The sequence below is a fragment of the Trichoplusia ni genome, chromosome 18 (genome assembly GCF_003590095.1).
Source record: "Trichoplusia ni isolate ovarian cell line Hi5 chromosome 18, tn1, whole genome shotgun sequence".
Taxonomy (NCBI): domain Eukaryota; kingdom Metazoa; phylum Arthropoda; class Insecta; order Lepidoptera; family Noctuidae; genus Trichoplusia; species Trichoplusia ni.
This window is the reverse complement of record NC_039495.1, coordinates 3,438,567-3,450,816: the sequence shown is the minus strand read 5'-3', so window position 1 is coordinate 3,450,816 and position 12,250 is coordinate 3,438,567. Positions and strand designations below refer to the sequence as shown.

General features: G+C 40.6%; 1 protein-coding gene across 1 annotated transcript; it reads left to right on the top strand.

The window, feature by feature from the left end:
- The first annotated feature begins 55 nt into the window (after window positions 1-55).
- Window positions 56-11,976, top strand: LOC113503121 (PHD finger protein 12). Its single transcript, XM_026884940.1, has 14 exons — window positions 56-1,431; window positions 1,569-1,753; window positions 2,476-2,625; window positions 2,864-3,054; window positions 3,817-3,968; window positions 4,316-4,390; window positions 4,654-4,787; window positions 4,889-5,007; window positions 5,313-5,593; window positions 5,914-6,159; window positions 7,607-7,902; window positions 8,155-8,302; window positions 8,399-8,569; window positions 9,000-11,976. The coding sequence occupies exons 1-14, from the start codon at window positions 1,384-1,386 to the stop codon at window positions 9,360-9,362; spliced, it is 2,559 nt and encodes an 852-aa protein (XP_026740741.1). The 5' UTR covers window positions 56-1,383; the 3' UTR covers window positions 9,363-11,976.
- Window positions 11,977-12,250: the final 274 nt, after the last annotated feature.

Here is a 12,250-nt window from a genome sequence, read left to right as displayed (position 1 = left end):
CAACTTCCGTTACACTGTCCTTGCCATTTACTTAAATTCATTTCCTTCTAATCCGGTCACCTATAAAACAATCAACTTCTTATTGAATACATCCATTTATACTATAATTGAAAAACCAAACATCATTTTACATCACTTTTATTCTAAACCAAGTTTCATTGATCTAATTCATTTTTGTATTCTTTTTTATTATCACGGACTTAAATAATCGTCATAAATTGCTTAATAGATCTCATTCAGTGGTTTAACACAAGGTTATTAAAAAAACCTAAAAGATAAATATTTAATTTTATGTTAGGAAAAGGTAGAGGACGTTGATGATTAATCAAAAAAATAAAATTTTACTAAATTGGTAGGATCTTCTTGCTGCACTGACAACTTAAATGTCAACTTATTTACTGAAAATATCGGTCAAAGTCGGTTTTTCATCAACATAAATTAGTTTAAATGCGGTTTTAAAATTTCTTGCTAAACTTTTAAATAAGAAAATGATCCGAATCAGATTGTAAAAAAACGAATTTAAGGAATAAAAACCGGAATTGGATATTAAAACTATATCAAAAAAATTAAAAAGTAATCCACTTAGCGTTCCCATAAAAGCTTAAATACGTTAAAACTTTAAACATGTAGTATGCTAAATAAATATAAAATACAAAACAACCTTATGCCCGGACCAAGTAATTAGATGCGACACACTTATCATATATTATACAATTTCTAAATTCTGCAATACTCATTTTTGCGAGATGGTGATTTTGGAGAAGTGATCGTTTAGTTCATTATAACTGAAAACAAAACACCCAAACGATTACCATGTTTTTTCTCTGAATAAAAATAATAATAATTTGAAACCGTTAGTTCGGTAAGTCATTAGTTTACTATTATATAGGATGTCAATCGTTGTTTTAAAAATATGAGAGATAAAAATACCTGTGCCCCATCTCTAGTGGACAGTGTCAATTGTCAAACACACGCTTTTGTTGCGTTCCAGTAGGCGTTCACTACGCATTGTTAACATTTACTTAATTCGTTGTTTCTTTTTAACTAGTGTCAAACTACATTCTCTCGGTAAAAGTTATGGTAAACATAACGGCTAAATCAACACTGCAATTTTACACTGCGGCCATTTTTGTAGACGGTCGTCGGTGTTCTTTTCATTAAAAAGTATTTCTTTATTATTTACCCCTTCTAGCTATTCGGAAATCTACAAACCCGTACATTTTGCAAATCAGATTCTAATATTTATGAAAATGACCCCCTAAAGCTATATTCGGTGTCGTTGAACTGAGATTTTCTGAAGTTTTAGTGAACTCTTTTTCAACTTCAAATTTTGTCTTTATTGTTAATTATACATAACAACTGAAGATACTGTGAGGTGTAACAATGTCTAACGTTGGCTATGACCTCGATACTTCGGGCGGGCTTATGCCGGTTTGTTATTTATGATTGTTTAAGTAAAGTTTGAATGCTGCTAATCTTGGTAACTGGCGCCATTTTAGCTCCGTTCACAAGAACTTGCCTTGGTACGATGATAGGTATACTTATGAAAACTTTGGGATGTATTTTAGCTAATTCGGGCATTGATAAAGCCGCCTGATGAAGATTTAAACGTCCAGAAGCCCAAGAAACCGCAGCATCCTTACTATAAGAGGCCTGGTAAAGGTCACAACCATGATTCTTGCGACGCGTGTGGGGAAGGCGGCGATCTCATATGCTGTGATCGCTGTCCTGCTAGCTTCCATCTCGGGTGCTAGTAAGTAACATAATAGATTCATGAATACTAAGTATGATATCATCCTTTAATTGTTTTACCAAATCAAGGTAAATGTAACAATCACACATATTGTTGATAAAGATACTGGTTTTCAAAACTATACAAGAGATGCACTTTTAACAAAATGCTCTCCAAGATTATTATATAATTTAAGTTATGGCTTCAGCGGTTGTATTCAACTTAGTACCCATTCTTTTTTTACTCATTTATATCTGTTTGCATAAATGCATAAAAATCATTCAATTTGACATCTAGTGACTAAAAGTTGTAATTATTTTTCATACAGCAACATGTTACATATAATTAGCATGCAATGCAGTCCTGGGTCTTTAGAGAACTGTCTAATTTTAAATGTATTATTTTGGAGAGCCATAATTTAAATTAATCTAGTTTCAAAAGAGCTCATTCAATAAGCCAATTTGCCTGTTATGGTTTAGGCAAATAAAAATTTAACAACACATACCTTAGCTTGATAATCAGTTATGTATTTATTTATATGATCAAAATATAATGAAGAACTCAATGGCTAAACCATAGAATAAGAGCAGAGATAGCTGGATACATTGTATAAAAAGTTAAAAGTATAAATTTGAAACATTAGATATCCTTACACTGCTACAATTAGTCACAAAGGAGATTTGAGGATCTTAGAAATCAAGCAAATTTATTCCTATTCCTGATCAAGAAACTACTGTTTCCAGTGACCCACCATTGGAAGAGAATGATATCCCCGCTGGGCTGTGGCTCTGTAAGGAGTGCAGAGCTGCAGATGACAACAAACCTGCCAGCTCCAGGAGTAGCCGAGCACAGTCTCCAGCTGACAGCAAGTCTGACAGCGAAAAGAAATCTAGGTAATACAGGCAGTAGTAAGAATATTGATGGTATAGCTGTGTTTATTTAAAATGGACTATTGATCACTTTTACATAAAAAAAGCAAACTAAATAACTCTGAATAAATCAAGCAATCAACCAATAATATACATTCAAAGCCCACAAAAAAGTATTCCACAATATAGAGTAACCAAAACCCTGCAGGTAATGCTTCAATTAAAAAAATAATATCCGATTAAACAAAATCTTGTGTATCAGTTTGCGCAACAATCGCGCGAATTCAGGGAAAAAGAGGAGTTCAGAGGAAGAAGATGAGATCAAGAAAGAGCCGGAGAAGGAGCTGTCTCCCATGGAGATCCTGGTGAAGGCTGCCAAGATCATGAACCCTACGCAGTTTGAGCTGCCCAGGGAGATGAGGATACCATGCATTTTCCCAGGAACTGATAAACGTAAGCTGTGGTGTAACGTCCCTCTTTTTATGCCAAGTATATAATGTCCAGTCAAAATACCCATAAGTAAAAAAAAGGATTTCCGTATTGATTAATTTGTACATAAAAGCTGGTTTTACGCGGGGATCGAACCCGCAACATGTCGCGCTCAGTAGGTTTGCCGTGGTGACTTCAACCACTCGGCTATCCATTAGTATCGTCATTATCAAAATCCCTTTATGTAACCTTTTGTGTCCCATTGTTGGGATAAGATCTTTCCCATTATTCCAGGGAGCCTATTATATTCACTTTATAACACTCTCTTAAAAAGAAATCAATTTCATCGCGCCACCTTTTAAGTATCGGCAAAACGGGGTGAGTAGAGATTTTTTTTGGGTCGATAGAAACAGAGTTTTTATCTAAATTTTGATGTTTAACAAAATAAAATATAAATATTATACGAAAATTCTCAAGTATTTCATAAAGTAATTGTGTTTAAGCATTTTTTTAAAGAAGATATTCATGCAACCTTTGGGAGTTGCTATTCCCTATTATTAAAACACTATTTTCTATTTCCTCTTTGAAACTATATTCACCCCGTTTTATGGTACAGTAGTAGTGTATGGTACAGTATGGTACAAAATCAGTAGTTATTTTAGTTCATCTATCAGGTTTAATTAAGTGAGGGTTAAATCAAAGTGCTGTCCACTTTAGTTTTGACTTTTTAAATGAATAAATGAGATTTTTTTAAGAGTTGTGAGTTAATTGTGTGTGTCGTGTCAGCGGAGTCGGGTAAGGGCGGCGCCGGGTCGCTGGTGACGGTGGACGCGTGGGGCTGCGTGCCGCTGCCGGGCGCGGCGTGCTTCGTGTGCGGCCGCAGCTGCAAGCGCGCGCCGCTGCTGCACTGCGACTACTGCCCGCTGCTGTTCCACCAGGTCCCGTCCCGCCCCGCCGCGCCGCGAGCCGGCGCTACACCGGGACACGGGGATGATACCGGTGTAGCGGTGTAGCGCCACGCTGTGTACAGGGTTATTTTTTTAGCGACCAACCAAATTCTAACACTTTGTTCACACTACGACCTTAAAAGCAAATAAAAGCCATCGCCTTTGCAGTAGTCATTAAAATTTCTTTAAATAATATTATTGTACATGTGGAAGGGAGACGCCGCCCTATGGTCTGTCACGCTTTCACACAATAATAATATAACTTTAAGAGGTAATTGAACTTGAAGAGAGAGAAAGTAGTCCCAAGTACGCGTTTATAACATCATCATATATTGCAGGACTGTTTAGACCCGCCGCTGACAGCTCTGCCCACTGGACGCTGGATGTGTCCCAACCATGTGGAGCAGTATATTGTAAGTATTGTTATATTAGCAGAACCAGGTCTGTATTCAGATGTCAGATGCTAAGGTTTGAAGCGAGCGGTATTGGATAAAAGTAACTCGAAATCTCTGCAAACTCAAATGATATAAACAACAAGTCAAGTCAAAAACAAAACGTTCTAGACGAGAATCACTTGTTTTTAGCGGGTGTGTGTCGTCTGAACGCAGCATTTAGTATCCGAATAACTACAGCTCCCGAAAGTGTTCGATTTTAAAAGCATTATTTTACTTTATAGGATTGGAAGCTGGTGAACTCTATATCGGCAACGGAGCGCGTGGCTTTGTGGGAGAAGTTCTCGGGGCCAGTAGACCAGCAAGCAATCAAGGTGGACTTTATAAAGAGGGCCAAGAAGGCAAGACCAGCTTTCCGGTAAGAAAACTATTGACTATTGACTGACTACCATCCAGAATTCTGTATGTACAGAATTCAGCAATTCGCAATTAAATTAATAAATGTTTCTCCATCCTCAGTATCAAAGTGCCAGTGGAATTGCGCGGCCGCGTGGTGGTACCAGACATGGTGCGCTACCACTATCAGAACCCACCGCCGCTCATGCCCAGCCGGCGGGAGTATGTGCGCTGCAAAAATGGTAAGATGTTACAATTTAAATGAATGAAATGTTCCATGAAAACTAGTTTTTGATGTTTTCGTTACAAATACATCCTTATGAGATTATGTCTTTCAAGAAGTTAAAGACATTAACAATAAAATTGTATCATTTAAACTTAGAGATCAATGAATAAAATAAAATTCAAAGTTCTTCCTGCATTCCAGGGCTTGTAGAAAAGTTTTATTTCGCCGACTATTTCCAAGTTAGGCGTCCAGTTCACCGCTATTTCTTTCTTGTGTGCCTCATCATGTAGAAGATTTATCAAATGTAATGTTATGTTACAGTTCTAAAGAACTTAAAAGCGGGGGGTTGTTACGAGGACGCGGAGGACGAATCCGCTCCGAAGCACATGATCTGCCTGAACGTGACGTGCGGCCAGCCGGGCGGGGACTGCGACCAGGCGGGCGGCCAGGCGGGCGGGCCCTGCGGCCAGGCGGGCGGGCAGGCCGGCGGGCAGGCCGGCGGCCAGGCGGGCGGCTGCCAGGCCTCGCTGCGCGGCGCCAGCCACCAGGACGCCGAGCGGGACCTCAGGGACATACACACGCACGACACACCTGATATCATGGTTAGCCTTATACTTAACTAGCTGTTGCCCGCGACATCGTCCGCGAGGTAAATACGACGATTCAAAAATATTACAATTATAAATTGAGATGTAAGCCATCCTATCTTTCAAGTTGTATTAAGCTGTACAAAATGTAAAAATCCACCGCGGACAAACAACGTGAAACGTAATTTCGTATTAGATTTCGTGAGAATGATACAACCTCTAGAAAATCGTTTTACAAAACCATTTAGTTCAGCAGTACAAAATCATCGAAATAATTTTAGAATCTCATTAAGGAAGGTTGTGAATACGGATGTAAATGTTTTCTATCTTTCCAGCCCGAGAGACACACAGACTCATCAAGCGATCTCTCCGATTCCGACTTCGAGTACTTAACGGCTACAGTGAAAAAACGCAAGGTTTCGCAGTGTGAGGACAAAAGTCCGAACAAGAGAGGCAAGAGCGAGAGGCTGGAGTTAAGGTCGGAGGGAAACGTGGAGGAACTACTCGCGGTGGTTGATGAACAGTTGAAGAAGTTGGATGAGAGGCTCGTCAAGTTGCTGGCGTGGCAGCGGTTGCAACAGGTATTTATTGGTAGAATGTTTTTATAACTGACTTGAAAAAAGGGGTCCTGTATTCCATTATGGTTTAAATGTCTGGGAGAGCCATTTAACATTTTCATTGGTTATGAAAAAATATTCGTAGGTCGTCCGAAACTAAATGTTACGTACTTTTGAACCTAAAAGAATGTGTACATCCTCATTTTACAAAGTGTGTAGGTTCGCCGAATAGAAGATAATAATTACGATTAAAATGAATGACTAGGTATATAATTATGAGCTTGCACCAGACTGTAAATATAGCGATGTTCCGGCTTTAGTTACGTAGGTACGTAGATTACTGCGTACGTTAACAATTTTAGTGGAAAGTAATATTCTACGCGCGTTCACTGTGTTGGAGCTTCGCGTAGCTTATGAAGGAGTTTCACTATGTTCGTCCATTTCGGGGCTTGCTTCTCTGATTCAGTAAGCGTACTATGTTAGTACGCTACGGTGCCTGCTACGCATGATCATATAATTTGAACCCCACGTAGCTTGCTACGTCGGATCACTATGTTGGGACGCTAAGTGGTTTGCTACGCAGGTTCACTATAGAGGGGCACTACTTAGTTTGCTATGCAGGATCATTATGTTAGGGCGCTACGTAGTTTGCTAAGCAGAATTACTATATTTCGGCACTACGAAGTTTGCTACGCAGGTTTACGATATTGGAACACTACGTAGTTTGCTACGTAGGTTCATTATATAGGGGCACTATGTAGTTTGCTACGCAGGATCACTATAGAGGGGCACTACGTAGTCTGCTACGCAAGATCACTATATTGGGGCACCACGTAGTTTGCTACGTAGGATCACTATATCCGGCACTACGTAGTTTGCTACGCAGGATCACTTTATTGGGGCATAGTTTGCTACGTAGGTTCACTATATTGGTGCACCACGTAGTTTGCTACATAGGATCACTAGATAGGGCACTACGTAGTTTGCTACGCAGGATCATATAATTTGAACCCCACGTAGCTTGCTACGTCGGATCACTATGTTGGGACGCTAAGTGGTTTGCTACGCAGGTTCACTATAGAGGGGCACTACTTAGTTTGCTATGCAGGATCATTATGTTAGGGCGCTACGTAGTTTGCTAAGCAGAATTACTATATTTCGGCACTACGAAGTTTGCTACGCAGGTTTACTATATTGGAACACTACGTAGTTTGCTACGTAGGTTCACTATATAGGGGCACTACGTAGTTTGCTACGCAGGATCACTATAGAGGGGCACTACGTAGTCTGCTACGCAAGATCACTATATTGGGGCACTACGTAGTTTGCTACGCAGGATCACTATATTGGGGCACCACGTAGTTTGCTACGCAGGTTTGCTATGTTAGGGCACTGTGCAGTTTACTACGTAGTAAATGTAGCAGACGCTGCTTATGCTACGTAGTGTAGTAAGTCGCGTGCCTGTCCGCAGGTGGTAGCGGGCGAGCAGGCGTGGGGCCCGTGGCGCGGCTGCGCGGTGTCGGCGGCGGGCGCGGCGCTGGTGCGGCGCAGCGTGGACCGCGCGCGCCTCGCCCGCCTGGGCCTGGCGCGGCGCGCGCTGCCCTCCGAGCTGCTGTCGGCCGCCGACCGCGCCCGCATCGCGCGCAAGGTGTGGGGCGCGCCGCCGCCCGCGCCCGCCCCCGCCCCCGCCCCCGCCCCCCCGCGCGCCCCGCAGCTCAGCGACGCCACGGTGCGCGCCACGCTCTGCGCCATCACCCGTCTCGAGAGGTGAGTAGCTGTGTCTGCCTGCCCCCCGGGGCTGGCCCGCGGTCACCGAAAACCAAACGAACGAGAAGCGTTGCACACAGGTATGGTGGAGATGTTACAGATAGAGATCTGCACAGTATGCCGCATATTACACGACTAAGAACCCTACAAACACAAAATATTGCCGTTGAGAAATCGCCGAGGTAAAAACATGATCATGTAAAAATCACCCTTTCCCAAGGTTAACATTTAAATTCTGTCTTTGAATTACAGGAACGGCATAGGTGATGGATTAGGCATGCCGATACCCATGCGGTTGTCTTCCTTGACCATTGGTACTGACAGTGGATGTGACGTGCGACTCGACCCCACCGACTGTAAGCGAGTCTCGAGAAACCACGCTGTAATATTTATGGATGAGGTCAGTATTATAAATACAGGATGCTTCATCACTTTCCCGGCGATAAATGTCGTGTGTGACTGAAAATACGCTCATCCCTCCCCTCCCCCTGTTTAGGTGAGTCGTCACTTCGAGCTGATCAACTACTCGGAGTGGGGCAGCAGCGTGAACGGCGTGTTGTACACGTGCGACGTGTCGGGGCGCCCCCCCCCCGCGCGGGCCGCCGACGCGCGCGCCGCCGCGCTGCGGGACGCCGTCAGCCGCCGCCAGCCGCGCGCGGAACTGTACGTACAGCGAGACTAGGACACCGCGATAGGTCGGACGCACTGGGTCCGCAGCACGACAAATTGCATGGATTGTAAATTGCTGTAGACGACCTCCGTGGTTGAGTGGGTACGATCCCCGGTTGGGGTCAATGTAAAAATTCACATTTCTACATTGTCTTGGATCTGGGTGTTTGTTTTGTCCTTTGTTGTGTCTGAAACACAAGTGCTTTAGCAATTTACTTTGGGTTCAGTACAATGTATGTGATGTTCTCCGCATTTATTTATTTATTGCTCAATCCGTTTTTGAGCTATTTTGACACAGACATACCGATAAACATGTCAAACTTGTATTACACCTGTCTTTTTGCGTAAGGAGTTAAAAAAATTGCTGTTGTTCAAATTTTTGGGTAGCAATAAAAAAAACCTGTCATAACACGTTAAAGAGACAGTAGCAGTACCGAAATGCTGGACAAATCCGAGCTTTGGTCAGTGACCTTGATAGTTTAATTGGTAAAGTTAACTCTACTTTTAGCCAGGAATTGCAGATTCGTGATCTGTTATCAATTGTATGTTATAAAAATCCTTCAATTCGCCAACCGATTTCCCCTTCCAGTATAAACGGCAGCCTGACCCTCCCGCTCCCGGACGAGGCGGGCTGCGCGTGCCCGGACGCGGCCCGCGCGGGCGCGTGGGAGGGCTCTGCGCTGGTCCCTCACGGCGCGCTGCTGCAGTTCGGCTGCAACAGCTTCGTGTTCAGCATCACGGACGCGCGCGCCTTCCCCTACGACGAGCCGCAGGACAGCCCCGCGCTATAGCACACACACGCCGACCCACACACGCGCTTGCTTCTTACTTGCTGCTGATTTTAAGGTAGAGTAACGCTAGTGTTTCAACAAAGTGGTATTAAAGTTGGCTGTGAGCTGTGAGATGACAATTCTTATCGCACTTGGTCTCTATCAAATGCGTGTTTCATTCTCTCTTCTACTCGTACTTATGTCTCGTATATGGATAAAGCTACTGATGTATGAAAATCAGAATACTGTAGCTTGTATAATCCAAGACATCTTATTATGGGGTAACTTGAAAGGCAAGCGTGGGAGTATGCCATCACCTTTTTATATTAACGATTAAATAAATCCTCTGTTTAAGCCTGAAAAAAAGGACTTAAGGTATTTTCGTGAAAATATCACGCGAAATTCAAGGAACAATGAGTTCAAAAGCAGTATTCAAATCAACAATATTTATATTCTCTGTCCCAGAGATTTCACAACTTTTATATATAAAAACTCTAAAGTTTATCTGTATTGATGCCTAACTACATAACCTAACCCACCATCATTTGATCGAAGTTTTCACAACTACTCCTGCATCACTCTGCAATTATAACAGTTGGTTATTACCCTACCAAAATTAACCAGCATGAAAAATAAACAAGCGCTGTGTTGCCCTATCCTAACTGTAGATTTAATTTATACATTGGTTAATGTCAATGCATTATGTTATCCTACACAATGTCTAGTTTAATTGTACTATGGTTAACTTTATTGTTTATATACCTTACTGTTAAACTATATTAGGTCTGGATACTGAAACTTCACTCAGTTTTAAGTGGCCGTTATGTCTGACACTTCTACATACTAAGATTGACTATGTGAAGGTCTTTTTACGCCTGCGTTTCTCTTACGCTATTACTGCTAACAGTTCAACTTTGGTATAGGTATGGCTTAAGAGTAACAGTAAAGATGGGAAGTCTAAATCCAGCTGTGGGTGATACCAGCATGTAATTGTAGTAAAACCCAAGCCATTATGATCATAATTATTTATTACATAGGCTACTTTTTGCTGTGATGAACGAGTAAGTAGCATTCTATTAACTACTCTTCATCCCATTCTGGGCTAGAGTGGCTATATGGTTGAAAACGCGACCTCATATAGCCATGATCAGTCATGCCACTCAGCCATAAGCCATAAGGAAACAAAAAGAAAAATATGAAAAATAATCTTTTTAAATTATGTGATGTTTCAGTATTCAACGGTTAACTTTTTTAGTTAAGTTAATCTTGTGTTTTCGTCTACTTAACTGAAATGTACTCTGTTGAATTGTTTACATTGTAATGTAGTTGAATACACTTGAACCATGAAGCTGGACTTTTGATTGGTAGCAATAAATAAGCACTATAATAAGTATTAAACCTAGGTTTTAACTTAGAACCTTTTTCTTTTGGTATGATTGATGTACGACCTTGTATCAGAGTTTTAACCGCCCATAGGACCTCTAAAGTAACTTAATACACCTTTGAAGTTTTTGGGTGATTTTTTCTCAAGATGTTTTCATCCAAATTGCAAAGCCAGTTGCTAATTAGTTTTTATTTATTGTGGCCTTATTTATATCGTAATAGGACAATTACCATAATGCCTGTGGAATAGAAATAAGCGTTAATAACAGTTGATTGTTCGACAATACCAACTATTGACAAGATAACACGTCTTAATGGTTGTAAAGATTTTTTATAATTACGTATTTTTTCTTCATGAAAAGATTAGGTAAACATTTGGGATCTCATAAATATGACAAATATAACAATTTTATTTTCTGTAGTTTCAAAATTCGTATAACATTAAATCAATCAATAAATCTACTATAAAAATCGCTCAAATGCATGTAAATGGCATATTTTAAATTAATACTTCCATTCGCTTTTAGAAATAACAATTCTCCAGAATTGAGGGTGCTTTTTGTGTCGTCATATTTTATGGTCTCGACTCATGTTCGGCAGTAGAACGCGATAGGCTATGTTGATTCATTGATTAATGTTAAACGTTCATGCTTTTTATAGGCATTATACCCTACTCACATGGACTTTCAATTGTCATCAATATAGGCCAAAACTTGCCAATACATTCTAGCAAATTATAAAACCCCTATGTTGAATCTTATACTACATAAACTTCATTTTTAAAAGTTATATCATAATTTTTAATCCCCGACGCAAAAAGACTACTGACGTGTTTGTCTGTCTGCCTGTTTTTGGCATCATAGCTCCAGAACGAATTGAGCGACTTCAATTTAGTTTGATTTGTATTATAAATTTAGAATTGATTAAAATCGGTCGAGCCATTTAAAAGTTATAGGGAGGGTTGACTTTTTAACGTCGGGAGTGGTTTTTATTTAAAATTTTAGCTTGTTAAACACTTTCCCAGGAATTATCTAAGACTTAGGCAATTGATTAATGTGACTGAAGTGATCACTTTTACCCATGTTATGTAACAGTGTTGAATGCAACTCGTTTGTTCATCCTCTTATAGAGGACTTTAGTTGTAACCTGGTTAGGACGCGTATGTGTAGCTTAGTGTTTTATGTATATCGATAATGTAGCGTAATTACTATAACAATGTTTATGTTTGTCAAATAAAGGTTAATTAAGATTATTTTGTAGTTTTTTTTAAATTCTTAGACTAATCCCGTGCGAGGCCTGGGACAGTGGGCAGAATGTAAGTGGATCTTCTTATCTTATATCGCACCTCACGTGGCTTAACTCACCTAAAGAGTTAGCTAATTTGATATTCGTATCAAACTTGAGATTTGAAGCAAATTGTTTATTTCTACAAAATAAGACAATCGCAGCAAACCATTTGTGCCAAACATGACGTTCGTGTAAAGGTAGAATTACGCAAAGTTTATGTTCGTAATCACAAATATGTT

Coding starts and splice junctions, on each gene's coding strand:
- LOC113503121 (XM_026884940.1), top strand. CDS start 1,384: ATGTCTAACGTTGGCTATGACCTCGATACTTCGGGCGGGCTTATGCCG. Junction 3,055..3,816: donor TTTCCCAGGAACTGATAAAC/GTAAGCTGTGGT, acceptor GTGTCGTGTCAG/CGGAGTCGGGTAAGGGCGGC. Junction 4,788..4,888: donor AAGGCAAGACCAGCTTTCCG/GTAAGAAAACTA, acceptor CTCCATCCTCAG/TATCAAAGTGCCAGTGGAAT.